Raw genomic sequence first — 25419 nt, 5'->3', positions numbered from 1 at the left:
TCTACTCTCAAGCCATCTTTTCTTAATGACAGACAGTACAATTTTTGGTAGCGGGTCTGGTGTTTTATTCTCAAGCTCTTTGGTAGTCTTCCAACATTGTCTTCTATTTGCTGAACAAGCTGTAGCAACAGCAAGTGAAAGTAAATTTGAAGGGCAAAACTCTGCATCACAATATTTTCCCTGATGTTACTGACCTATGCAAATTGTTAGGTGTGTCAGCAGACAGTTGCATTCAGACTTGACCCAGTGTAGCACATGAAATCATCTAAGAAAAGCTGCAATGAAGTAAATATTTGAAAATCTGAGAGCAAACAACACTTCTGTTCAGAGAGAAAAAGTTCCCTTTACAACAGCTTGCAGAAATACTAGTTTTGCATAACTCAGGCAGTCCTTTGTGAAAAGAAAGAGGGGACAAACATGCTATTGTGACGGCAAAGTTAAATATATATAATGCCATAAAAATAATGTGGTAGTGATTTGGTGCATTCATTACAAGCTCATCTTGTTTCATTTGTGTGTAACTCTTTTACAATATCACTGTGGAAGACACAGTATCTTTTTGAATATCATTATTGCATACCTATCAGTGAAGGAATACAAATAAAATATAAAAAACACTGAGCCCCAAATCCCCTGATTCTCCCTAGGATGGCACCACACTTAACGGGATGCCGCTAAAGGCACATTTTAGCTGTAAGTAAATTGATATTAATGTCTGATGTATAACAAGAATATAGATGGTTAAGCAAAATGCCTGAAATTGAAACAGCATGATATAATCTAACAAGATCAAATAGAAAGAATTTTATAGCAAGCACTGCACATTATGATATAGTGTTTTATTCAGTTTCCCAGAAAGATACTGCATAAAGCAGTGAAAGCATTTTGATATTTCAAATAAAAACATATATTTTAAGTTTGATACCATTAAAGATGATGGAAATCTGGCAGAGGAAAAACAAGGGATATTTCTCTTTATGGAGATAATTGCTAGTACAGCAGCTCACAGAGTAGTATCACACTAATCATACAACTAGATAAGGCTTTTTTTTTTTTGTTAGCTAAAAATGTTATCTAATGTGACCTGTCTTGTAATTTCCACCTCAGCTAGCCCCAAGAGTCTAGCACAAAACAAAAGCTTTTTCCCTGGACTAGGCATGCAGAACTGATCCAAGGATTAGGGACTGTAAAGATGAGGCATGTTGTATACATTCTGTATGTTATTAAAACCAGCTATTTCTTCTGCAGAAGTATATAGTAATGCTGAAAGTTGGCCCTTTCGGGCTGGAATCACTGAGACATTCCTGGGTCTTCTCTGGAAGCACAACAAGGTTTGGATCAATTAGACCTATTTTTTCCTTCCAAGAACTGCCAGGCATCCAGACATGAGAACATGTTAGACCACGACTAACATAGAAAAGGATTGGGAAAAGTAAACAAACAATTGTATTTTGGAAATGCAGGATAGGAAAATAGGAAGAAAATAATGGAAATAGATAGGAAGTGAAAAGAACTGTATTATTCGCATCTTCTTGACAACTGAGGGAAGCAAACATGCTACACAAGCAAAAAAGAAGCTTTTATAAATTCTATCAGAAAGTCTAGTGAGATTCTTTGTTGCAGAAATACTCAAAGTTAATGTTTTCATTTGCCTGCCTGCTCAACAGCTTTGAATCCTGCATCCGTGATTTGCTTGTGGTCTCACTGTTGAACAATCAGTCAACAACAGTGCAGTCTATGAGCTCTTCAAGACCACAGACCATCACTAGCAGTAGCTGATGACTGTGCACTAATCCCATCATCCAAAAGCTCTTGAGGCTTATTTTCTGCTACCAACTCTCATGCCCTGAGACTGAAGCTTTTTCAAAGTAATACCTATCTCATACTCTCCTGGGAGAGTGTGATGGAGGCCCTCTTCCACTCTGTATGAGACAGAACTAATGGTCTGGCACACAAAATTAGGTAGAAGTCACGGACCTGTCTTGTCTTCAATGGAATCACAATTCAATATCTCATCTTCATATTTGTTCCTTCTAACTGACCAATAATCAAGATTAAGTGGCTTAAAGTGGTAAAGCGCCATTACAAGTTCGGGGGATATAAAAGATGTTTTAGAATTTAAGTGGCAAAACCTGATAAATCTAGGTATTTGAATAAGCATTTCTAGTGTTAATAGTGCATGCGAAATTCCACTTTAATCTCTGAATGTCAGCAACAATATCTGGCAATAATCTGTGCTTCCAGCATTGCTCTTTGTGTTCAACTGAATCAGCCATCTCTGTCTACATGCATGGCACAGTATATGACTGTAGTGTTTGAATAATTGGAGAGGGTCTTAAATATCTTAAATTTGTTTTACTTATCTTTATACATGAGTAAATGGAGTAGAAAAGATCAAAAATACACCTCAAATTCTCTCCAAGGTAAACCCAGTTATGGGAGGGTTAATATATAAAAAGAAAAGTTCAAAGACAGTCAATGAACTATGAGCCTGATGATGAAGTATAAATTGCAGAGGCATCATGGGTTTTGTATGCCAGTAAACAACATATACACTAGCTTTCAAGGGATTTCTCAAACTGTATTATGGTGACATTACACAAAAAAAAAAAAAAACTAGAAAAAAAAAAAAAAAAAAAAAGTAACACGGGCTTCCTAAGGGTGTTGCTTGAGCTTGAAGTCTCATGAATACTGTATTATATGGTGTAAGAGCTCTGAACGCTGAACTTATAGACGTGAGCTGTCACTGTGGGCTAAACTGCAGACAGTTTGCACAGATCCTTAGACAGACACTTGATTTTTCCAACTCTTCTGGGAAATCAGAGGTGAGAAGATTGTATTTCAGCCTCTATGCTGATGATCACCAGATTGGCAGGTGAAATGGCAAAAGGTATGTGCAAGTTGTCCTGTTGCTCTGTAATCTCCTGTGATAACAAGCTTCATTCTGCTGTGGCAAATGTCTAGTCCCCCACAGAGCCACACCAGACTGGGGAAACTCCTCACTTGGGACACCTGCTCTTGGGTGAAATTATTCTTGAGTTTATTGGTGAACTCTTTGGAGACCTTATTGTGCTCTCCCAGAAAATCTGATTTATTGAATACATGAGCACAAGCTGTCATGGCTCTGACTGCAATGTCATATATATCCCCATCCAGGCAAGGTTTGGCTACCTGGGGTCACGCCAGCTTTTGGTGCAGCTGTGTGGCCTCAAACCAGAGCTGTGAGAAGGGGGCACCTGCCTCCTTTCGTTGGGAGCTGCTTTTAAGCTCAGGCACTCACCATCTTCAGGTGTCTGGATGTGTCACTTCAATGTCATAGCAACAGCATGCAACTCTGAGGTCTTTATGTCAGTCCATACGTTAAATGTAAAGGGGAGAGGTAGCCCAACTTGAAGACATCGAGTGTAGCAATGTAGAATAGTGCAGTGGCGTCTCCAGTCCTGTTCCTGCATTCAAAAATGTCTAGAGAAAAGAGTAAGGCCAATCTGCTTTGTCTCTAGATAGTTATAAAGTTCTTCTAATAAATTTCAAAGGACCATGATTAAAATAAACTTGTGGCAGTGATACAGACAATATCATTAATAGAGTCTACACTATGACAGGCTCCTTCCATTGTTATGAGTTCTTGTTTTTTTTTTTTTCTTTTTAAATAGATTTTAGGTTCTAAAGGATTTGTCTTATCTCTGGTGCCTTAATTTTCTTATTTCTTCTGGATTCATTGGCTCCTTGTCTTTAGCTTTTGTCATCTTATTTACTGAATTTTCAGCTGCTCGTTTGGATTTAGACAGAGAACTTTTCAGCCTGCATGATCAAGATGGAAAGTCAGCATCGAAATTGAATAAGTCTTGTGCTTAAAGAGGTTATAATTCCAAATGGAAAGAGAAAGTCAAGGCACAAAAAATTATTTCTCTGTGTATGTTTATATCAGCCTATGACAAGTCCCCTCATCTGCCAGGAGCCTGCAGCAGCTGTTGCAAGTTGATTGGAGGCCCCTCTGGGCCCATAAGGGGTTGTCTCTTCTGAACAACCCTGGAGCTTTGTAAGGAGAAAAAAATCAGATCCTTAATTTGAGGAAGCAGAGGATATAAAGAGAGACTGTCCCAGCCTCCTGCATGCACTGGTAGTCAGCAGTATCAACCTTCTGAATAATGTCATGTTAAGCTGATTTATATAGACCGCCATCACTTTAAAAGTGATGGAGAGCAGAATTGAACACAAAGACCTTCCAGCCTTGACAGGTCTCTTGGTTCATGAATTCAGACATATTTTTAGAACAGACTGTAAAACTTTATAACAGGTCCCTGCCCGTTGCGAACTGACTCAAAGTCAGTGGTCCTAAGATCTTCCAGGGAAGTTGATCAGACACTTTAAAGATTATTCATTTGTTTTATTTTAATCATTTGAACATTTTAATACAGCATCTGATTAGATGGAGTACTACTAAGCCCACAAAATCAAAGGCTAGTGCCCCCTTTTTGCTTTTTACCAGACCACTTATTTCTGTAATGAGTTATTTAATTTTCAATTTCCTTTAAGCTCACCCAAAAGGATGCTTGTGATCTTCAAAAGAAAGTTTCTTTGTGATATTAAGAGCTAAGACTGAATTCTGATACAGATTATGAGTTCAGGTTTTAGGATATTATAAAACAACAGAGAAGTTAATCATTATGATGACCCCAATTGATTGGATGGCTAATCACCAGAAAGATAGGACTAATGGATCTGGTTTTTTGCACATATGTTCCTTGCAGAAGCTTAATTTCTTTTGGCAGATAGGAACATTATAGATCTCTTCTATATCTGGGTCTAATTTCTCTTTAAGATTACCAAAGTGACAGTGAGACATTGATGCCATCTACTCTGCAGTAATTTCTCCATAATCAAAGAAACATATTTGTATTAGGAGCTGGCATATTTGTATCTTTCTGGTTGTCTTTTCCAATATAAACAACAAAGATGTGAGCAGAGCAGCTTGTCAGTTCTCTCATTTGTATTTGGTTAAAGGAAATCTTGTTATGTAGTATATGAACTGAAGCTAAGATCAACAATGTTCTGGCAAATTTATTTCAACCTTGGTTTTCCTTTCCCCTATCTTCAAATAAAATAGCATGTGTGTCTTTCAGATGAAATTATTCATCTAACAGGCAAAATAGGGAAAGAAACAAGTTTTCCTATTTAATCTACCGTCCTTTAGGAAACACTAATAGTTTTTGTCTCTTAATACAGTAGTTTGCATTCACTAACATCAAGATCTTCGGGACAAATATTAAAATACTTATCTTATTATATTCCATCCATGAAGAAAGTCTTTATTATAATAAAATATAAATAAATTCAAAGGTTAAAATAACCACCAGGCAGATAGGTTTGTTCCCAAATTACTGTAAATCTCAGGCATGCTTCCGTAATATGAAACAGACGTTCTCATATCCTGGTGCAGTGTTTTAACACAAAGAATTTAAAAAAAATGCATGTAGAATGGAAAAACTGGAAAATATAATGTCTGTTCTACAGGAAGCTCAGATTGCTAATTTGTGTTCATTCTGGATCAGATTTAAAAAAAAAAAAAAAAAAAAACAACACCAAAATTAGAATTCCCCAGAAAAAAAATGTTGGGTGTGGGTGTAGGGGTGTGTGCATGTACAAATCAAGTTCTCCAGAAAGCAGAACAGCTTTGAGTCAATATTAATGTAATAAAATACAGAAGGGTGATGTGTATTTAGATGAATGTTTTATGAGCAATGTTTGGTTGTATAAACAGAATGACAATAGTTTATTTGGAAAAAAATGTTTGAACCTTATTGAAAAATATTTCTCCATTCAAAATTGTTTGATTTTGGTAGTGTTGAAATAAAATTAAAATGACAACTTTTTTTTGAAAAAACCTTTTGTCTGTTGAAAGCCTGTTCCTGTGAAATATCTTATTTTCAGCAACTGACATCTTGGAAAGCCCCTTGTTATATATTTTCTACTGCATGTGATGAAGAACGTTTAATCACCTGACGGTACCACTGACTCTCATTGGCAAAGACACCTTATGGAGGACTGATCCTCCTACCCGGTCACTATTGCTGCACTATTTGTGTGCGTAGTCAGCCCTATCCTGAGGCTGCCCACAATCTCAGAACGGGACTGGGAACGAAGGCTGGCAGCAGAGGAATGCCACCAGCAGCCCCGCAGCTCTCATGGGCAGAAGGGTCTCTGTAAGAGCTGATTTTTATTCCATACTACACATGCAAAATGCAGTTTTCCTGAAGTCAGACAGCCCTTACTGCTCAAAACTGACAAAGTTCCTGGGGGAGTTCACATTTGTAACACTACCCTTGTCAGACTTAATCAGGTCTTGTACCAGTTAGCCACCTATATTTTGGTTGTGTAGTCTATATAAAATACACTTGTAACCTATCTAAAAGACATCTCTGCTTGTACAATGTGATAGCTCAGGTCCTGATGCACAGAGCAGAAGCTGAGATTGACCCAAGTGTTTCTTAAGGAAGATGCACTGTCACTCAAACCAACACATAATACCCTGGCGATCCAAATATAAAAAGCCTTTTAGAGACTGCACTGCACAGACAGTGAGTTAGTTGGTAGGTGACAGTAGCTATTACTTCTCTGCTGTACAGCATGCATAAGATTTAAAGTGAATTTTACAGCAAAAGCTTTAGCACAGGAAGAAATAGGCATGCTCTTCTGAGGTCCCTCACTGCTGGCATGAAACTCATAATTACATTAAGATCTCGCCCCCTTATTTCCTGTATATATTGTTTGATATATTCATCTTTGTCTGGCCAATGTTCAGGCACAGTTCTGAGAGCATGAGTGGATATCTTTATTTGGGTAAGCGAAGGCTTAGAAGGTTTTCCAGCCTTTACCAGTAGCTCTTCTCCAACACTGTTATTGACAACATCTCAGCTCATGAAGAGTACTACTATTTTTAACCCCTTAATATACCTGGTGACCCTACCCTTTAAGGTTGTGAGATATTAAAACAAACTAAAATGAAGTGAAGGAAGTCAGGCTGAAGTAAATGCTTTAAATATGTTTCTAGAAAGGTTGAGATGGAAACCATAGAAGAGACAACATTATTGATCGTGGTAATGTCACAGAATACCACACAGAGACAACAATTCACCCAGACTCAAAAAAAAGGCAATGCATGGGATTTAATTTATGCTCTAACTTTAAATGCACATATAATGCCTTTAGATAGTTCATACATTCATAGGTCTATGAATCAGGCAGAGATTAGACACGTGAAGTAGTCATCACCTGTTGTATATAGGCAGCATGTTGCGTACTAGAATCTTTAAGGTTACTTTTGGCTACAGAAAATCATATGCTGAAACTGAGGCTGACAGGAAAAGAAGGGTTTTGCTCCCCGTACACTGCTTATTCACTGTTGTTGTTAATGAGTCAGCATGGGCTGGGGACCACTGGGGTAGAACACACCAAAACTTGAAGGCCACTTCACCATTCTGCAAGCCAGATTTTATTTTTTTTCAATGAATGCTGTTTCTGCATCCAGTTCTGCTGAAAAAGCTCAGCTTATGTAATAAGTTATTCCATTAATATTCTTGGAAAAATTAATTGTTAAGTCAGTCACAGCCTGAGGTACTCCTTAGGATATATAACGACTGCAGAATTTAGCTCAGAATACTCACAAGCTTTGAGAGAAGCTGAGCTGGAATCATATCACACTGTCTCAAGGCAATATTGTTGATTCCTTTATCCCAAGAAGGGACAGTTTCCTGATGTGGTTGAAAATGTCAATGAACAGAATGCCTCTGAAGTTCATGAGGACCTCTTCCTTTTCAACTGATAGGTGGAATTATGAAGTTGTTCTCTGAAGACTTCATTTTCATACTGAGGAATGAATATGGTTGCAAACATCAGTGCAAAGCAATTGAAATCTATTTTGATTCAGAAAGTTTACCATTTTGAGAGAGCTTCTGTTGTGACTTCTCGCTTCCTACTTTCTTTCCCTCCCACCATCCTCCACATCGACACAGTAAGAGTTATTTGATGATTTCTAGGTTCCCTTTTGTATTATTATTTTGACAAGCCAGCCAGTAACATCAAATTTTGTTCAGTGAAAAAAAAAAAGTCATTTACATGGAAAATAGCTAGAGTAAGTACTTCCTGGAAATTTCACACTGTTCGTTAAGAACTGTGATGGCAACAGCAGTCAGGTACAACGGGGGAAGGGACAGAAGAAAGCCGAATTCATCTCTTGAAAACTATGAAGAATTGACAGCCATAGAGAATGAAACCGTTCGAGCTTTTCCATTCTGCTCTACTGATACTTCTCATGCAGTGTGACTCAGATGATTCAGGCTATGTACTCAGTCTGTTTTAACAGAAATTAGGCTATTTTGTATTACATGTATTGTGCTTGTATGAGTGAGTGAGAATGAGAGGGGAAGGGAGAAAGACTGTGGGCATATATGCATAGCAAATACAAATACATCATTTTTGCAGTCTTAGACAATACTGGTCATACAATTAAGGTTAGTTTTGTGCAGTTGCAGAGCCAGCTGTAAGTCAGCTAGTGTAAGGAGCAGGGCTGTGGTCAGCCAATGCACCGTTCTACCTGGCAGTACCGTACGCATTGTGGGCAGCAGCTATTGGCCCCTCTCTAGGCAAGTACTGCAGCTGTCTTACCTAACAGTTCTGTCTGATTGCCTTTCAAGACCAGAAAGAATAACTCTTGAGACACCGTCTAACCTCACATGTGATAGGAGACACAGAATATCCTAAAAAGAGACAATATCTGGACTGCTATTCCCCACAAAGAAACAAAAATCAGTGTTCTTCCTGACGTCCTGAGGGAAAAAGCACAGGCTGCTCTTTTAGTTTCCCAAATTCTCCACACACAACCTTGCTTTCTTCCTTTTAACTCTGAATCCGTTTATTATCTGTAATGATTTGACAAGCAAATGCAGTTTAGTGTCTGGTTTGTTTGTGGAGTGTTCATTCCTTGAATTGCTGAGGCTGGGTATTTGTGCTTGGTCACTGAAGTCACAGAATATTTTTTCTGCTTCCAGACATTGGCTTGAAACTTATACAGTAGAAATAAAATGAATGCCAAATAATGAATTAATCTGCCTAATTAATATTATATTTTTATCATTTTATTCTTTATAATTTTCAAATACCAAGACGATTGTGATGATGATTGTCCTGGGTAGGCACTTATGCATATGAATACAGGTATATAAAGCCAGCATTGATTGGTGGACTTTTTCAAAAGTGTAATTTTTAATTTTTTTCCTACAGGAACAAGGTAGTGTAGGTTTAATTTATTTAGGCGAGCAAAATTACCACTAAACCCTTCTGAGATTTTGTGGTTATGCTTCTGTACATGGAAGATGACCTTATTCTTATGTGATACTATCTTTCCAACATAGTGTCTTGTCTAATAGCCAGGACTGTATCTCTTTCAAATAGAGTGCCTAAATCAGAACTTAAATTCACAAAATATCTGTTAATAAAAATGATGCTTTTGTCTTCTAAAGCTCTGATTTTTTGTAAAAATCTAGATTTCCTCGTTTCTTCAAAAGCTGTTGATAGTTGTGTATTCTTATATTTTCTCTATAATTTATATAACTTTCCCAATCTTATAACTCAGTTGAATTCAGTTCATGTTGGGAGTTAGTTTTAGTTTTGTTTTCTTTAGTTGAGGATATGATAAAGTGAAAGCCCTGTCTACTGCTGTCACAGACCCTCTTTGCTTTCCTTGAAAGGTAATCCAAGACATTTGTTTTATTGACTTGAATCTTGAGAAAGTGCATGTTTTGAAGGAGCAGGAATTTCGCTCTAGAAAACTTTACTTAATGGAAAATCTAGAGGCTTTCTGTGCCTCTGGCTATTTAACACATGGTCTTCTCCTCACATCCACCTTCTATCTTTTCCATTGAGACACTGAAAATTACATAGGAAAATACTAATAGAATGTAACTAATACTTTATGGTGTTCTATATGTAATATTTTTTAAGACAACCATTTATTATGATTATAAATTTTGGGGTTTAGCCATTGAAGTCCTTTAAAAAAAGAAAAATACCCTCTTATCAAAGCACAGTTTGTAAAGTGCACACCATACTCAAAATACAAGCCAATACGTATTTTCATTGACAGTTTCAGGCCGTGTTATGCAGTGCATGTTTTAAGTGCATTTGGGATTTGCTAGGAGATAGAACAGAATTACCAACCAACCAAAATATCTGTTTCCCAGGGTATAAGACGGAATACCGGCTGATCCGAGGACCTAATATCTGCTTTTGTATTAGGAAAATTTCAAGAAATTTCAATACATTTCAGTTCCAAATCATGGGCTTCTAGTATTTAAGCTAAAGAAGTCACCTTTCACTATCACTGAAACAAAGAAAAGACTTTGGACTGCTCTGGATCTACTTAACTCACTTGGATCAGCCATGGGACTCATGCAAAGGCTGCTGAGCAGCGAGCAGTATGCACAAATACGAGATCAGATCTTCTTCTGCACTCCCTGGTGGGTAGCACATCTTTAGGCACGAAAGGAAGATTTCTGTGTAAAACCTTTGGTGCCTAGAAAGTCTAAGATGTCCAGGAAGGATAGGAGAGGTCATTTGGGGTCTTTGTTGGGAAAGTAGGCACTTAAATCATGTCTGTCCTAGTAAGTAAGAGCGGAGAGGGACTATTCTCTGGTCTATCAGCTAGCCCAGCACAGTTCATCTGCAAACGTCTACATTTTTTTCTTTTTTCTCCAGAAAACAGCATGGCCATATCAAAACTGTTTACTGGGTATGGTGCTTGGAATACGCATTTTCCCAGGCAATGGCTGGGCACTGTCTGGAAATAAGTGAGTTAGCACAGCCAGAGCTGTGGAGGCAGTGTGCTAGCAGCTAGGTACTACAGAGGAGCCTGCTCTGGTGCTCAAATCTGGCTCTGACCCTATTTTTTTTCCTTATCCAGATGTGACTTAATTCTACCTCAGCTGCACTATAAGTACTCAAGTATTAAACTGGTGCTTTTCCATGTTGTTCACTCCTCCAACTACTCAGGCTATTTCATGCCAGTTCTCAGGCCTGAAAAAGACTTGGAAAAATGGAGGATCTTAGTGGGAAGGGCTGAAGACCAGCATCTCCTATCTCCTAGGCTCATTTTCAGGACCCCCTGAGGGTTTCACCTACTACTACTTGGACATCTTACAGTGTTCTGCAGAGGTGTCTTGTCCCACAGACCTGAAATTTCTTTTGAAGAAACCAGAGCATGGGGGTAGGAAGGCTGATAAGTATCAGCATCTCACCCTGAAGTGGGATATGACCTTAGTTCATATCCAGACAGAACTCTGAAAATCTTACTTTCCATGTAAACTCACTTGCCAAAACAGAGCAAAATGGGACCAACATATTAAAAATCTTGATACAGACTGCAGACAAGGTTGAAAGGGGCTGCAATAAAAAGGATACAGAGTGGGAGGCATTTATCTGAGAAATAGATCTCAGGAACAGGTATACTCATGCATTCTTTAAAAATACGGACAAGAGTTCAAATGCAATTTTGAGCCAAAGCTGAGGACTTGTGAATCAGAACAGGAAGATGATGTGCACAAACTGAGACTGGATACATAAAAATGGTCACAGAAGCCTATGATTGCATTATTTAGTTCTGCTCTTGAATAAACATTTATTTACTGTCTTGCTTAAGTAGACACATGGGTTTGCTCATTTTCTTGTTACCATGCATGGTGTGCTCTTCAATACACTCCCTATAAACTGATGTATGTTTTCAAATATGATTCATAAGCCAACTTACTACTCTTAGATCTCTTCTATGAAGAGAACATGTGCATTCATACTAAGCAGGTCTACAGTGTTTGTGATCAGAAAGGAACATCTGTGAATATTTATCTGTTATCAGACCCAGTGTTCCTGTCTCCGAGCAATAGACTAGGCTCACTGACTAATTAAAAACAGAAAAACAATTACCTTATTTCTTTTATTCTTGGAAGTGTCAATATAGCAACTGAAGCATTAAAAATGTGGTGGGGGATATAGTCAACACTGGGAAAACCACTCGCTGTTTAAAAGTTTATTTAAGAACAAAAAGTACACACAACACCTAGTCTTCTCATTAATCATTTACTGTGGATAAGAAACCTTTGTAAGCAATTTGAATTTGTAATGAAAAAAATCATGTTCTACAGAATGCAGTAGGCAAAAGCTACTATCTCTATAAAGAGATAATCACAAAACATAGATTAGTGATACAGGCTTCACTTTATCACCTAGCAACCCTACCCATACCTGCCATCATTGCAAACAAGCTAAGACAAAAGTTTTGCAATTCTGCGACTAATAAATTGAAATTAATTATACAATGTAACCCGCTCTTGACACTAATAAAATTATAATTCATGAGATGAAACGTACTGAAATCAAACCAAACTCTTAGTTAGATTGCTCTTTTCAGGTGTTAGTTTTTGAATTTTCAGTGCTTCAAAATTTAATTTAAGTTTCCTTTTTTATTAAAAACAGGTCTAGGAAGAAGGAAAACAATCAGCTGACTATATTGCTTTTCAGCCTGTGATAAAGGAAAGGTAGTTACTAAGATTTTCAGATATTCTGAATGAATACGAAAAGGAAATTTTCATTATATAGCAACCTAGATAGCAAGCACCTAACCAGCAAATAATGTACTTCAAAACAGATAAGTGGAAAATAAAATGGGAAACAAGCAAACCTCTCTGTACTCAGTCATACAGGTTTTTCATCACCTTCATAGCCTGGTGTCCAATCTATATTTGTATGATCACATGTGAAACTTCTCTGTGTCCAAAAGGCTAGTTTAATTCTTATGACAAAGACCATTGCTCGGAAGAGAATAGGCAAAAGAAACTAAAATCAACATGTTTATTTGTTTTTCTGTTTAAATGATGGTAATAGTTGTAATAATCATAGGTCCTGCAGCCATGGCTACACAGCATCAGATGACAGCATCTTTAATGTGTTCCTTTTAGCTCCCAAATGTAGGCATTGCTCCTCACTGCTGCAGATTTATCCCCTAGTCTACAGCTGCTGGTGTTCGGGAACCCTAATGTGAGTTTTAATGCTGTTGACTGGATAAGGTTTTATTTGAAGGGAAGCAGCACCATCTATTGCAACCTGATAGCTTAGCTCTAGGTGATACAAAGAACAGAGCTGGCCTGGGCTGAGTTTTAAACTATTTCTTGCATGTAATTTTATAAGTTTTTCCCAGACCAGCTTCAAATGCGGTTGGGATCTCAGTTTGTATACGATAAGGGACAGGGACAGGCATGTGTGGCATGTGTGCATGCGTCTAATAAAAAGGTGCATCTAAGAGACATACTTGTTTACAAACTAAGATAAAAGAATAGCATAAGCCTAGTCCTGACTAAGCGTTGCTTTTAAATGACTTGGCTGGAGTTTTCATTTCTGAAGTGGGAGGATAGTCAAAAGTTAAGATTATGTTTTACCCAGGTGATATTCTCTCAAAATTTGCTTTCAGAAGCAGCGTTAATGTAGGTGTGCAGTACAGTATGTTCTTCTAATAATGACAGTGCTATTGTCATCCATCTATACTTCTGGTTCTTCTCTTTTTCCAGACTGTCTACAAAGCCTGGCTCTGTTCCCAGTATTTTGAAGTCACACAGTTTCACTGCAGCAACAGAATTCCTTGCAAGCAATACTGTTTGGAGGTTCAGACGAGGTGTCCCTTTATATTACCAGACAATGATGATGTCATCTATGGAGGACTATCAAGTTTCATCTGTACAGGTATAGTATGGAAAAGCTAATTTCACTTGTTTTCATAAATCTAAATGTGAAGGAGAGTATGGATAATGTTTCTTCCATTAGGTCTAACTGTGAGAGCCTGAAGGTATTCCTCATCACAAAGATTTGTCGGTGGTGCTAGGATTTGAGCCCAGATTTAGTAATGCACATTTATGCTACAGCTCACCACAGTCATTAACTTTACAAAATAAAATTACTAGAAGAAATTTGTTCTGGTTATTTTTTACGCTTAATAATTTGGTGGAGGATTTTTGTTGCTCTGTGTCATGCAGTACTCGGAGAAAGAGGCTCTGTGTCATGCAACATTCAGAAAAAAAAGAGAAAGGCAAGTCCAGTTTGTAATATATTCACCTTTGTTCACCTGCTTTCTTATGTCAGATCAATGAAGAATCTGAGGCATAGCACTCAAAACTGTGCAGCAGCTCTTGGAAGGTAAATGTCTAAGGAAAGGTCTTTCACTAGTGAAGAATTTTAAGAATCAGTTGTTCACCTGTGAAGAACTGATCTTTTGGTCTCTTCTTGAGTCTTGTTACATTCTGTGAGTATTTTAATTTTAAAAGGTATTGCTAATATATGTCTGCGCATTGATTGATAAAATGATTTGGTTCCTTTTTTACATTCCATTCTACTTCAAACACTATCCCAGAATGACCCAACCAGAGAGGACGTGGTAGGCAAGAAATACTTTTAGTACATCTCAGGTACCTCAGATACTTTTTTTCAGGACTCGCTGGAGTCATCCACACAATATTTCATCTCATATCAATGTTATCTGCAGATTTCTAGTGTCTAGAGTATCATCTGAGAATCCTGAAGATATTTAGGCAACTTATTCCCATTAAATCAGTAAAAAGGCATTTCAACACTTAGATCATTTGACAGCCTGGTCCCAATATCTGAAATTAGACAGCCTCCACCTTAAATTAGGGCTGCACTGGAAAGCTTGCTACCAAATACGCTGCCCAAGGTAAGCTACTTAAAAACGGAGTAAAATATAAAACCCCATAAATGTTCTATACCATCTCAGAGGCAGGCATAATATTTGTGGCAACTCACTTCACCTTATACGCTGTGTCTGGATTTAGGGGGGTTCTGGTAGCAAGATATTTACTGTATTTCTTCTTGAAGATTAAGCCTATTGTGCACAATCGAGCAATATCCATCCATATGCAAAAGACAAAATAATGAAATGTAAGCTGAGTAATAATTTGGTAGTCATCAATAAGGTAATGGTGCTTAGCACTTCAATGCATTTCATAAATATTAATAGCCTTCCAATATGCAAACACAGCAAGCAAATGAGCTTTATTTTCCAGTTCAAGATAGGACAGTAAAAGCTAAAGTGAGACACTTAGGACATTTTTATTTACAACATGTATACAATATATGTGTGTGTCCATACATGTATATACGCGTGTGTACGCACTTACACACACAATGGCAAAGAACAAACAAAAAATAAATAAAACCATCTTAGTAATTATTTCAGAAAACCTCTCAGGAAATACATATCCACCTCTTCATTTTCCTAGAATATCTCCAAGTCCAAATTCCTTCCTAAAACAGACAAAATAGATGACTTTGCAAAGATTACTGACAGTCAGTAGCTCTGAGTTTGGGATGAAAAGCAGATTTAGGGGAGGATTAAACTCATTTTAGTGCAGGCATTAGTAGCGTGGGTATCTACACATAAACTCTATGACTAAGCTCTCACTAGAGTCACTGAAGATCTGGTGTAGTCAGTAGAGCTGAGCGCTATTTAATTCAACCTAAGTAGGCATCTGCACCTGAGGAGCTGACGAGCTAACAGCGCTGGCTCCTCTCCATTTGCTGTAGCTGCTGTCAGTGCCCAGGATCTTATTGCGGACACTTAAAACCAGGGTGACCCGAATCTCATCTCAGCAGTCCGCTAGCTGAGATTTGGTTGAACATTTTGTCCTCTCAAGACCCTCAGCATCAGCAGAGCAGAGCTTGTGTTCACAGACCCACAGGAGTCAGCACGCTGACACTGGGTAGTTGTGTGCAAGAGAAGATGCTGAGGAGAGGTACGAGGCTGAAATCCAGATTTTACCTGGCACACAGGCCCATTGTCACCCTCCTATTAATCAGCAGCTCACCGTAAGAGCACCTCCTGCCACTAAACAACGGGAAATTAGTATCTGCTGTGGGACTAAAGAATTACACTTCTCTGCAGTTTAGGGAAGGCAGAATTATTTCATGCAAAGTACGGTGAGTTCAACAGCACACAACATACTCTACCTCAGCATAGCTTGTGGCTTGACAGTTACCTTGAACTCCATTTGCAGAAAAGCAACTGGAAGCAGGCCACCCACGTCATGGGGGATGTCTTCTCCTGCTTCGCTTTCTCTGAGCTCCTGTCTGGCAGACCTGTTCTGGGATTTCTAGTTACTGATCCTGCTCTTCCTGGGCTGGGTGAAATTCATTGGCAAACCCCAAAAGAGTCAGGCCAAAGGTATTTTTATTTGATATTTAGGTGCTAGAGCTGGTTGTCTGGTGTCTCTGTTCAACCTAAGTTTACCAGGAAGCTGGTCACCATTAAGCTTTGCTACAGGAAACACAGCAGGAGCAAACTTCGTGTTCAGGGTTTCCTCATGAATGGCATTTTGCCACAGCCTGTCAGTCATTTAAATTAGGCTTCAATATCTCTGCTGCTCCTGGCTCCTATGGCATCCCATGGAGAGAAATGCTACAGGTCCGTTTTTGAAATTTCAAGTTACATTTTCAGAGAAAGCCAGCAGGAACTGAATTGGGTTATGTCAGTATGAGATTTTTTCCCCCATGAAACTAATGAAAGACTACCTGGCTAACTAAGGAGCACTGTTAATTATAAAATATTTTCTGGACAAAAAAATATTACCCCCTCTGCTTATAGGATGATTCATCTCTGAGAAACTTCAAGAACTTGTGGATTCTGATTTTCTTTAATAATGTTTTAGAAGCAAGAGTTTTATAAGAAGGGCTTCCCTTCATCCACTCCATGGTAACAGACTATTTCCTCTAAGATCCAGTAAAGATCTAGGTTAATGGAAAGACAGAAGACTGATTTCTATAAAACATTTCAATACACAGCAGAAGGCAAGTAACAGGAAAAGGTGTACTGGTGATACTGTTTTTATTTGATATTGATTACAGCACAGAGCGCAGGATGTACATACAAATATTACGGGCCATTTTCCAGTTGCAGTTAAATAAGAGGCTGGTGTGGCTTCATGTCACCAGCAGCGGTAGGAGCTGCCGCAGCGGTAGGAGCTGCCGCAGCGGTACCCCATCCCCATCCCACCGCAGTGGCGAGCGCCTGCTGGGAGCGGGGCCACGGGGGCACCAGTGGACAGGGAACTCACATACTTTTTTTTCTCTCAGGGCAGGGTTTTCTCGAGGTTGGAGGCTGTAAAAAAAAAAAAGTACTGGAGGTTATAAGAAGAAATAATAACAGAGGTTTTATCCTTCCCTGGAAGGCCCACGTGAGGAGAAAACAGCATAGGACTGGCTATTTTTCCCAAGAAATTTTGCATTTATTGTTATCTTTGACACCATCAAATAAAAAAAAAAAGTTGTAGTTTATAATATGGATTAATAATGACTTCTTGGAAATTCCTGAAGGACTGGTATAATAAGTGAGAAGTATTCTAGCCTGAGAATGTTGAGAATGTCTTACTTGATTACCTCCAATGAAAGTAGATAGTGGGAAAAGCAGAGGGGATGCTACACTAGCTGTCTATCACCAGAACTTGTCTTTTGTAAAAAAGCATGTGAGGATGTGAGACCATTGCAGTGCAAGAGGAAGTGCTTGGGAGATTAATCAAAACAATCAGAATCACAGTGTGGTTCTGATTATGGAAACATGCAGTTAGCTAGGAAGAAGTTTGTGTTCCCCTCTCCCCGCTTTCTTCTAGGAAATAGAAGGAAAGAACTCGTTCTTTCCATCAGGTGCTGTTCCGGAACATACTGTTTTTCATATTTGTTAAAATTGAATGGTTGCTTTCAGTTTAGACATTCAGAGTTTATATCCATATGATTAAAGTTTCCAGTGGTTTCATCTAATGTTTCTTTCTGCAGCTCAGATGTCTAGAATTGCCTGTGCAAAACAAAATCTTATTTAAGGGAGATAATAGTGGTGTTTAGGCATTCATACACACACGCGGCAGATTACAGTGAGTGAGTCCCGTGCAAAGTTCCAGGCGAAGTTTTTTATGTAGCCATCTTTTCCTTTTCTTCCCCCCAATGTGAATGGAAGATGTGGAAGATTTCTTTCACACATGTTCTCTGAGTGTGAAAAGAGAGCTGAAAGTTGTATGACTCTATGTACAGAGCACTGGGAAGAGACTGGTAATGACTCACAACTCCTGCTTTTCCCATGCCTTCCAAAGTAACGTGGTCCAGCAGCTGGCCTGGGGACTGGTCCAGCCCATGAACTGTTTCTGTTTGTCTTGCTGCCATCTCCCAGTGGAGACAGAAAGAGGATGCAGAAGCCGTAAATTTTTTCTTCACAGCCAAAACTATCCATTCAGGCCTGCAGTTTGCACAACGCAGAAAACACGAGAGCTCAGTTTTCACCAAATGATCAGCCGAGTTGCCCAAAGAGAGGGGAGAAGAGATCACCTCTCCTCCGTACACACGGCCCTTCCCCGAGCAGCCGGGATATGCCATCAAGACCAACGCTGCACTTGCATCCACATTAGCAATCTAGTTCAGGAATGTACTTTTGAAGCAAATCTCCTGTTCATACTCCTTGCTGTTTGACTTGCACTGGGGAGAGGTCTTGGAGGATACAAACTGGGTTCCTTTGGATTAAAGTAAACTAGGAGATGTGCTACAGGACCATACCTAGTACCCCCCAACCACTAATGCACAAACAGTCTACAGAATTAGACTAGAGCTAGAGTGAGGTAAAAACCCTCCAAATGTATTTAGGGTTGACACAAGATACTCAGCACCAGCTATTTCGTTATACAGATCTTCTCCTCTTGCCCCAAACTACTTGTTAACACAGATGTAGCCTATTCTGGCTGCTGGGAGTACAGTCCCAAAACTGCTATCCGTGTGCCAAGTCTGGACCACTTTAGAGTGCAGAATTAGGGCTAGCTGTGTTGCTAAGGGCTTTCTTTGTATTGATCAAGACTTACGGTCTCTTTGTGGCTTGTGGCATAACAGGGCCGTCACCCAGCAGCAAGTATCAGGCAGGAAATCTCAGCCATGTTCTCACGCTCTTTGCCTGTACAATAGATGTCATGGAATTTAAAGGAGCACTTAAGTTCCTCTGTGAAGGAAAGGAAGGGAATGTAGTGAGCAGCAATAAGGCAGAGATGCGTTGCATCAGCTTCTTCCAAAACCAGCATGGCACCCTCTGGTACTTCCTAAGAGCAGCATCGTCAGAACGAGTCTTCTATCACCAGGAGGAGAGTCAAATTTGTCTGCTTTCCTGTGCTGAACACACTTCTGATACTTTTCAGTGTAGAAAGAGAAAGTAAGGGGAGAGAAGAGGTGAGTGGGCAGGTGATTCAGGTGCTTTGAATCACTCATATCTTTCTATTCGGTTCATATTAATTTAGGCTCCTAATTTCATGTGTTCCAATCAACACCTCAGCTGCTTGGAATGCATGGTGTGAATATTCTCTCATATATCAATTTTTGGCAAACATCAGTAACATATTTTTATGTGATCCATGCAAAGTAATACTTCCTCAGAAACTCCTCCTCCTTTAGAGTAAAGAAGAGTATTCACCAGAACACTCAATCATGTTTCATAGCACACACTAATGTTTCTAAGGACATAGTGAGAATTATTACAGAGAATTCTCACCAATCTGTAGAAAGAGTTTGTTGACTAACAAAGCTCAACAAAAGTATTAGGAACACTTCTTTAAACTGCAGCTTCCTCTCAAGGAGTAATGTGTGCCTGGGTTTCACCAGCAGGTTTAGCTATAGAGTGTCTGTTTCAAAAGAGATGCCCTGATTTCAGTGCAATTTGAAAAGCAATTTCCTTGAGAAAATTTGATATATGGAATGCATCACAATCTTTTCTTTGTAGAACAATTCAAGAAGAGAAAATCTCTGAATTCAATCTGCTTTATGTTGTTCTTGGCAAACTAAAAAAAAAAATTATATACTTAATCCAAATTCTTACTCTAAAAATAACTCATAATAATGTGTCATTTGCCTCCTGCCTACACTTCTTAGTAAGTCCTAAAATATCAGAATATTAAGCTAACACAGACAGCAGGATAAATCCCATTTTTGTTTGACAAGCATGGTTTAAATAGTTACTAGCTATGGATCTGCTTGCAAGGAAAATTTGACATGGTTTTGCAGCAGAATCTGTCAACTAAATGGCTAATCTTTTTGACTGTAGTTTTCTTCTAGTCTAGAATATTGGGGCTTTCCCATGAATGAGGTCTCATATCATAATAAGTTTATTAGCTGCAAATGTTCTTCCATAAAAAGCCTCAGGCAATTAACCTATTGATATCCCTCAACTTTCTATGGTAACACAGTACTTTTAGATATGTATGACTCTTTCCTTTCATGTCACAATAGTAAATAATTTTGATCAAAAATTGTATATAATAGAAGCAAAACTGGAGGGGGAGCTGGGGAAAGTCAAATGCTTGCTAGAAGCAAGTTATCGGACCCTTATACTGTATCTCAACATAGCAGAGATAAAACATAGCCTTGAGAGTTAGCTATTTACTTATTTTTCTGACCTGCAGCAGCTCAGTCACTTTTACAGGGATAACACCAACAGGAGGAAATTGGTCCTGTAAATATTTCAGGGAAAAAGAATCCATGCATGGTGAAGAAACACAATGAATTTTTCTTGAATGTGGACACATACACACAGGAAAATATCCCAGAGGCAACTATCTAAAATAGTCACCAACATATAGTGACAAAACAAAATTAAAACAGAGCAACCCAGATTTCCTCCAACCATTGTAATGGAGTCCAAAATGGAAATTAGCCTTTTCAAAAGAGCTGAACAGCCTTATTCACCAGTTTAAGAATAATCTGTTTGACTAAAGAATAATTTATTTCTCTTTAAGCCTTCTTCTACATTTCATTTTATTACTTTTTATAATATGAACGGTATAAAATACATGTCTAAACAGAAGCATCATAATGTGTCACAGACACAGCAATTTAGAAATTGAGAGGACCATCTGGATAAGATCGAAGAGTGCTGGCTTGCAGATCAGATGTAAGCAAGCAGCGAAATCTAGTCATATAATATCTAATGTGTTCTCTTGCCTTCTGTAGTTGGGAAATGTTAATACTGAAATCTCAGAAATAATTCCCCAGAAAGAGAAATGTCATGCAGAGTGTTGGCGTTCACTGTTACAATGATGTCACTGCTGGATGGATCACTCTTGGCAGACATTATTTACTTTGGGCTTCACAATAAAATGGAGCATTCAAAAATTCTGGTATACTACAGCTACTTACCAGGTTTCTTCTTCTAGTTCACGGCCTTTTCTTCAAGCACAAGAAGCTTGGTATGCCTCTCAAAATAATCAGAAATCTGTGTTAAAAAGGACCACAGATTAGAATTCTACAGAAAGAAAATGAGGAAAAAACATACAGTAAGATCTGGTTTATTTCTGTGGCTTTCCAAAATACTTATCCAGCAACGACAACAGGTACATCTACCAGGCCAGTTTCCTTTGACGCAGAGTACTCTGGCTCCATAGCTCTTTCTGCAGCAAAGAAACCAAGAAGTGGGCCAACCCAGACCAGCTGCTGCAGGTACAGATCCAGCTACAAGCATGACACATCCTGAGAAGTGTTGCGGTGAGCTGTGGAAATGCAACCACCTCTTTTGCATGCTGGTTCCTGAGCAAAAGAAATGCAAGTGCTCAACAGAAACCGGAGCATTCTCTGAGTTAGCTGGTGATCTAGCTGGTCAGCAGACCATGCATCCATAGACAGTCTTTGTGATTTTAATCTTTGTATAAGAACTTATTTGCGGTTTGCTGTTTTTCCCCCAAAGCTGTTTCCACACAAAGTGAGTAACATGCTCATGCTGTCACACCTTATTCAGTATGATTCAGCTGAACAGGATACACTAGATTTATCTACAGTCATGTATCCATTAACATAATCTCAGTCAAATGAGTAGCCTTAATTCTTGCATCAGTATTAGTAACACACGCTCCCTACAGATATAACTGCTGTGCTGATCATCAAAATGTTTTCTGCATGTGAAAAAACTATCTGGTTAAAAAGCAAAGAGATAGCTTTTACATGACCTTTGTGAGTGATAGCATATCTGTCTGGAGAATGGTTTGATACCAAAAGTATCCTGGCAAATTCTACATCCTTGATTATGATCAAGGTCCAAGAACCTCCATATGCACTGAGATTTCTGCCGGTGAAATATAGGTGAGTGCTGGGAAAAGTTGGGAAAGGGAGATCCAGAGCTGCGAATTTTAAGTGAAAAGTGAAAAGCAAAGTATGTTTTGAGCCAGTAACAGTTGGTAAGTCAGTCTGAGAAATACAATTAACGAACATCCGAGTATTACAGAGTAATGTTGTCTATAAGCTGAACTGATGCTTTTTATTTCTTATCCCAAACTCTGTGTCCATATAAAATGTTTTGATAAAAGAGCAAACTAGGTTTTTTCTCCTTGATTTTCCAATGCTGATGTAGCCAGCTTTCCAAGCTTTCTGGCAAGTCACGGGTTTGTAGCCTTCTGTCTGAGTAGACTGACTGATTAGATCCAAGGGGTCAAAACTGATACTTATGGCTACAAACAAGTATGTGGTGAAGCACAGTCATAAAGTTTTATTATTTCAGTGCAAAAGCTCTGACTGAATTTATCTAAATGTACTGCAACTGTCATATGAATAGTGGTTCTGTAGTTAATTGATTATTAAATATGTAACTGCAAATTCATAACCTAAATTCAATTGCTGAATTGAAAAAAAGAGGAAATGTAATTTTGCATTAAGGAACAAGTTCAATGCAGCTTCGAATGTGGAGTTGCCTTCAATTTATCTATAATTCAGTAAGTGCATACAAACTATTTAAATACCTTATGATTGCCAACTTGTATATACAGGCTTTGATTTCAAAGGAAGTCTGGGTTTTCCTATAACAAGAAAGGCAGGAAAAATAGTTTGAAGAGTAAACAAGCCTCAGTGGGATCAAAGTATTAACCATTCTCTGTGGCTCTTCAATTACCGCTAACAGTTGGAGCTACTGCAGTCACAGCACAGATTGTGTAATTACCTGCTCTGGGAGGCACTTCCTGTTCGTTACCGTGTTTAAAAACATTCTTATGCACACAAACGCCAAAAGATGGGTCTCAGAAAATAGGATGTTAGCAATAAGACTGCTTTATTACACTTGCAATAAACAACTGTCCACAAGTTCCAAAATGTAACAGAATCTCTTCAAAAGTATGAAGTACAATTAGTGATGATCTGAGAGAGAATAAATAATTTTCAAGCATTGGTTTGCTGCCTTAAGCATCTGACTACATAGGTGCAAAAATGGCCTGATTTCCTACAGAGTAAACCCTGACTTTACAGAAATCAAGGAAGCTGTTCTCATTCCTGTACCTTTAAAGACTTGGTTAAATCCAAAAATAGATGCAACTTTATTTGGACTCATGTATAACATAGTAGACTGTTGTGTCAGCTATGTAAAAAAGTACCAGTCTAGGTTTAATGTGCATTCTAACATGTTCAGCATACCTACTGTACTTTTTGTTTAGTTGCAGATAAATATTATGGAAGTAGGAATGAAAGAGTTCAGTTTTATCTTATTTTAAGGTGTGCTGCTTTTCTTTACATGTTATTCACAAAGTACAAGCAGTCTGGTGCCTGGACCCAAAACTGTTATGCCTAGACTTGTAGGCATTGCTTTTTGAAAGTAATATCATTGCTGTGATACTTTAGACAAAATGCAATTCTTGTTCCAAGAAGTAAAGTTAATTTATAAATTAGAGAAATTATGTAGCTGCTTTCAAAATCTTTATCCTAATATTTCAACACAGATAGGTGGGGTTTTTTTTATAAAACCTAGCACTACCATAGAGTATTTACTGCCAAATTTGTTCCAAGATCAGTTTAAATGGAGAAAAGGTGCTTGCCCATTTTGTTAGACATTCTTGCATTTGACTATTTGTTAAACAGCCTAATTAGGTTCTTTTAATTTGTCAGAAAAGAAAATATGTGAGAAGCAAACAGAACACTCTGGTTATGTTACTCTCCTATATAACAGAGCAGACAGCATTGGCAATTTCCAAAAGGACAGTTGTGTCTTTTGGAAAAGACAGAACTCCTCTAACTGTTCAAAAATTCGTAATCAGATCGGGCTGAGTAACTCAGTAACGTTCCAAAGGCAGAAATGGCCTAGATGTATAGTGAGAAATATCAAGAGATCCAATTATTGCATGGTAAGGAAAGATTGTTCTCACCTCTGGGATATGCCGAAGAGAACACCCCAGCTGGAAGAACTCGGCTAAGGTGGGGTAAACAGGTCGACTCGGAACAGCTCTGTTTGGAAGCTGTTCCTGTGGAGCTGTTGGATCTGTATTGGTTTGACAATCAATATTGTCGCTATTGTCAGTATATCAATTATTTGCTATTTAATGCCTAACTTTTCATAGACAGGGATATTAGTGGTATGTGCTTGCAGACTGAGGAATAATTTCAAGATCCTTTCAAATTCTGTGGAAATGTCATTTGATTACTCGTTACTTCATCATTAGTTGTTACTTCCTACAAAGGAAGACCTCAAAAATCCTTATCATTCAAACATCAGTAATTACTTTTTAATGCCATTTCTTTACACAAGCATGCTCAGTGTCATACTTCTGTTGAACGATGTTTTGGTGTTGCTCCCAGTTAGACAACGCATATCCCTTCAGCGACTCTATACAAAACGGCAAGTGGTTTGAGGGCCTCAGGCTCAGCCAGAGATGTGCATTCGATAGCTTAGACTAAACGATTAACTGTTCCTTTGAGCCACCAACTTCTGCCAATCTTTTTGTGCCTGATGTTGATTTTTTCTCGTGTTTACCCTACAGGGCTCTATGAAAACTATCCAACCAATGCAGAACCAGAATGCTGTGATGTCAGATGGGGACTATTATCAGATCATCAATCCAAAGGGACTATAAAAACAAGTGGCTCAACAATGTGTCACAGGACATCGCTCACAGTTTCATCAGCATCAAGACTGTGTAACAGCAGACTTAAACTGTGTGTTCTTGTATTAATTCTCTTACATACAGTACTTACAGTCTCAGCAGCACAGAACTCAACAGGACTGGGCTTTGGAGGCATAACAACTTTGGAAGATAATTCAACCAATGAGGAATAAAAGAAAGGATTCACCTTACATGATAGAAACACAAGAGGCCCAAATGACTACAGTCAAAAATAGCAAAGACTGAGTGCTTTGCCCTCAGATCTCTTCTTGAATGACCTTTTGGGTAAAATGAAAGGAATGGGCCACTACCCAAACAACAAGGACGCACGAACACAGCTTTTTATTGACTAAAAGGCTGTATGGTGACTTAAATTTCTCACACCATTTTATACACTGTGTTTTAATGTTTGGAGTTTCTTTTTTGTTTGGTTTTTGCACTTGTT

The 25419-nt window shown here is 38.5% G+C and overlaps 1 protein-coding gene across 1 annotated transcript in view; it reads left to right on the top strand.

The window, feature by feature from the left end:
- FAM155A (family with sequence similarity 155, member A) overlaps positions 1-25192 on the top strand; it is a 67687-nt gene extending 42495 nt beyond the window's left edge. Inside the window, exons 4-5 of the mRNA XM_010578347.1 lie at positions 13611-13782; positions 24852-25192. Coding sequence (XP_010576649.1) covers positions 13611-13782; positions 24852-25147 — 468 coding nt within the window. The 3' untranslated portion in view covers positions 25148-25192. The remainder of the gene's footprint in view (positions 1-13610; positions 13783-24851) is intronic.
- The last annotated feature ends 227 nt before the right edge of the window (positions 25193-25419 follow it).

The sequence above is a fragment of the Haliaeetus leucocephalus genome, unplaced genomic scaffold (genome assembly GCF_000737465.1).
Source record: "Haliaeetus leucocephalus isolate CR32 unplaced genomic scaffold, Haliaeetus_leucocephalus-4.0 Scaffold626, whole genome shotgun sequence".
Classification (NCBI taxonomy): Eukaryota; Metazoa; Chordata; class Aves; order Accipitriformes; family Accipitridae; genus Haliaeetus; species Haliaeetus leucocephalus.
The sequence above is the reverse complement of the archived record's forward strand: the minus strand, read 5'-3'. Positions and strand labels throughout refer to the sequence as shown.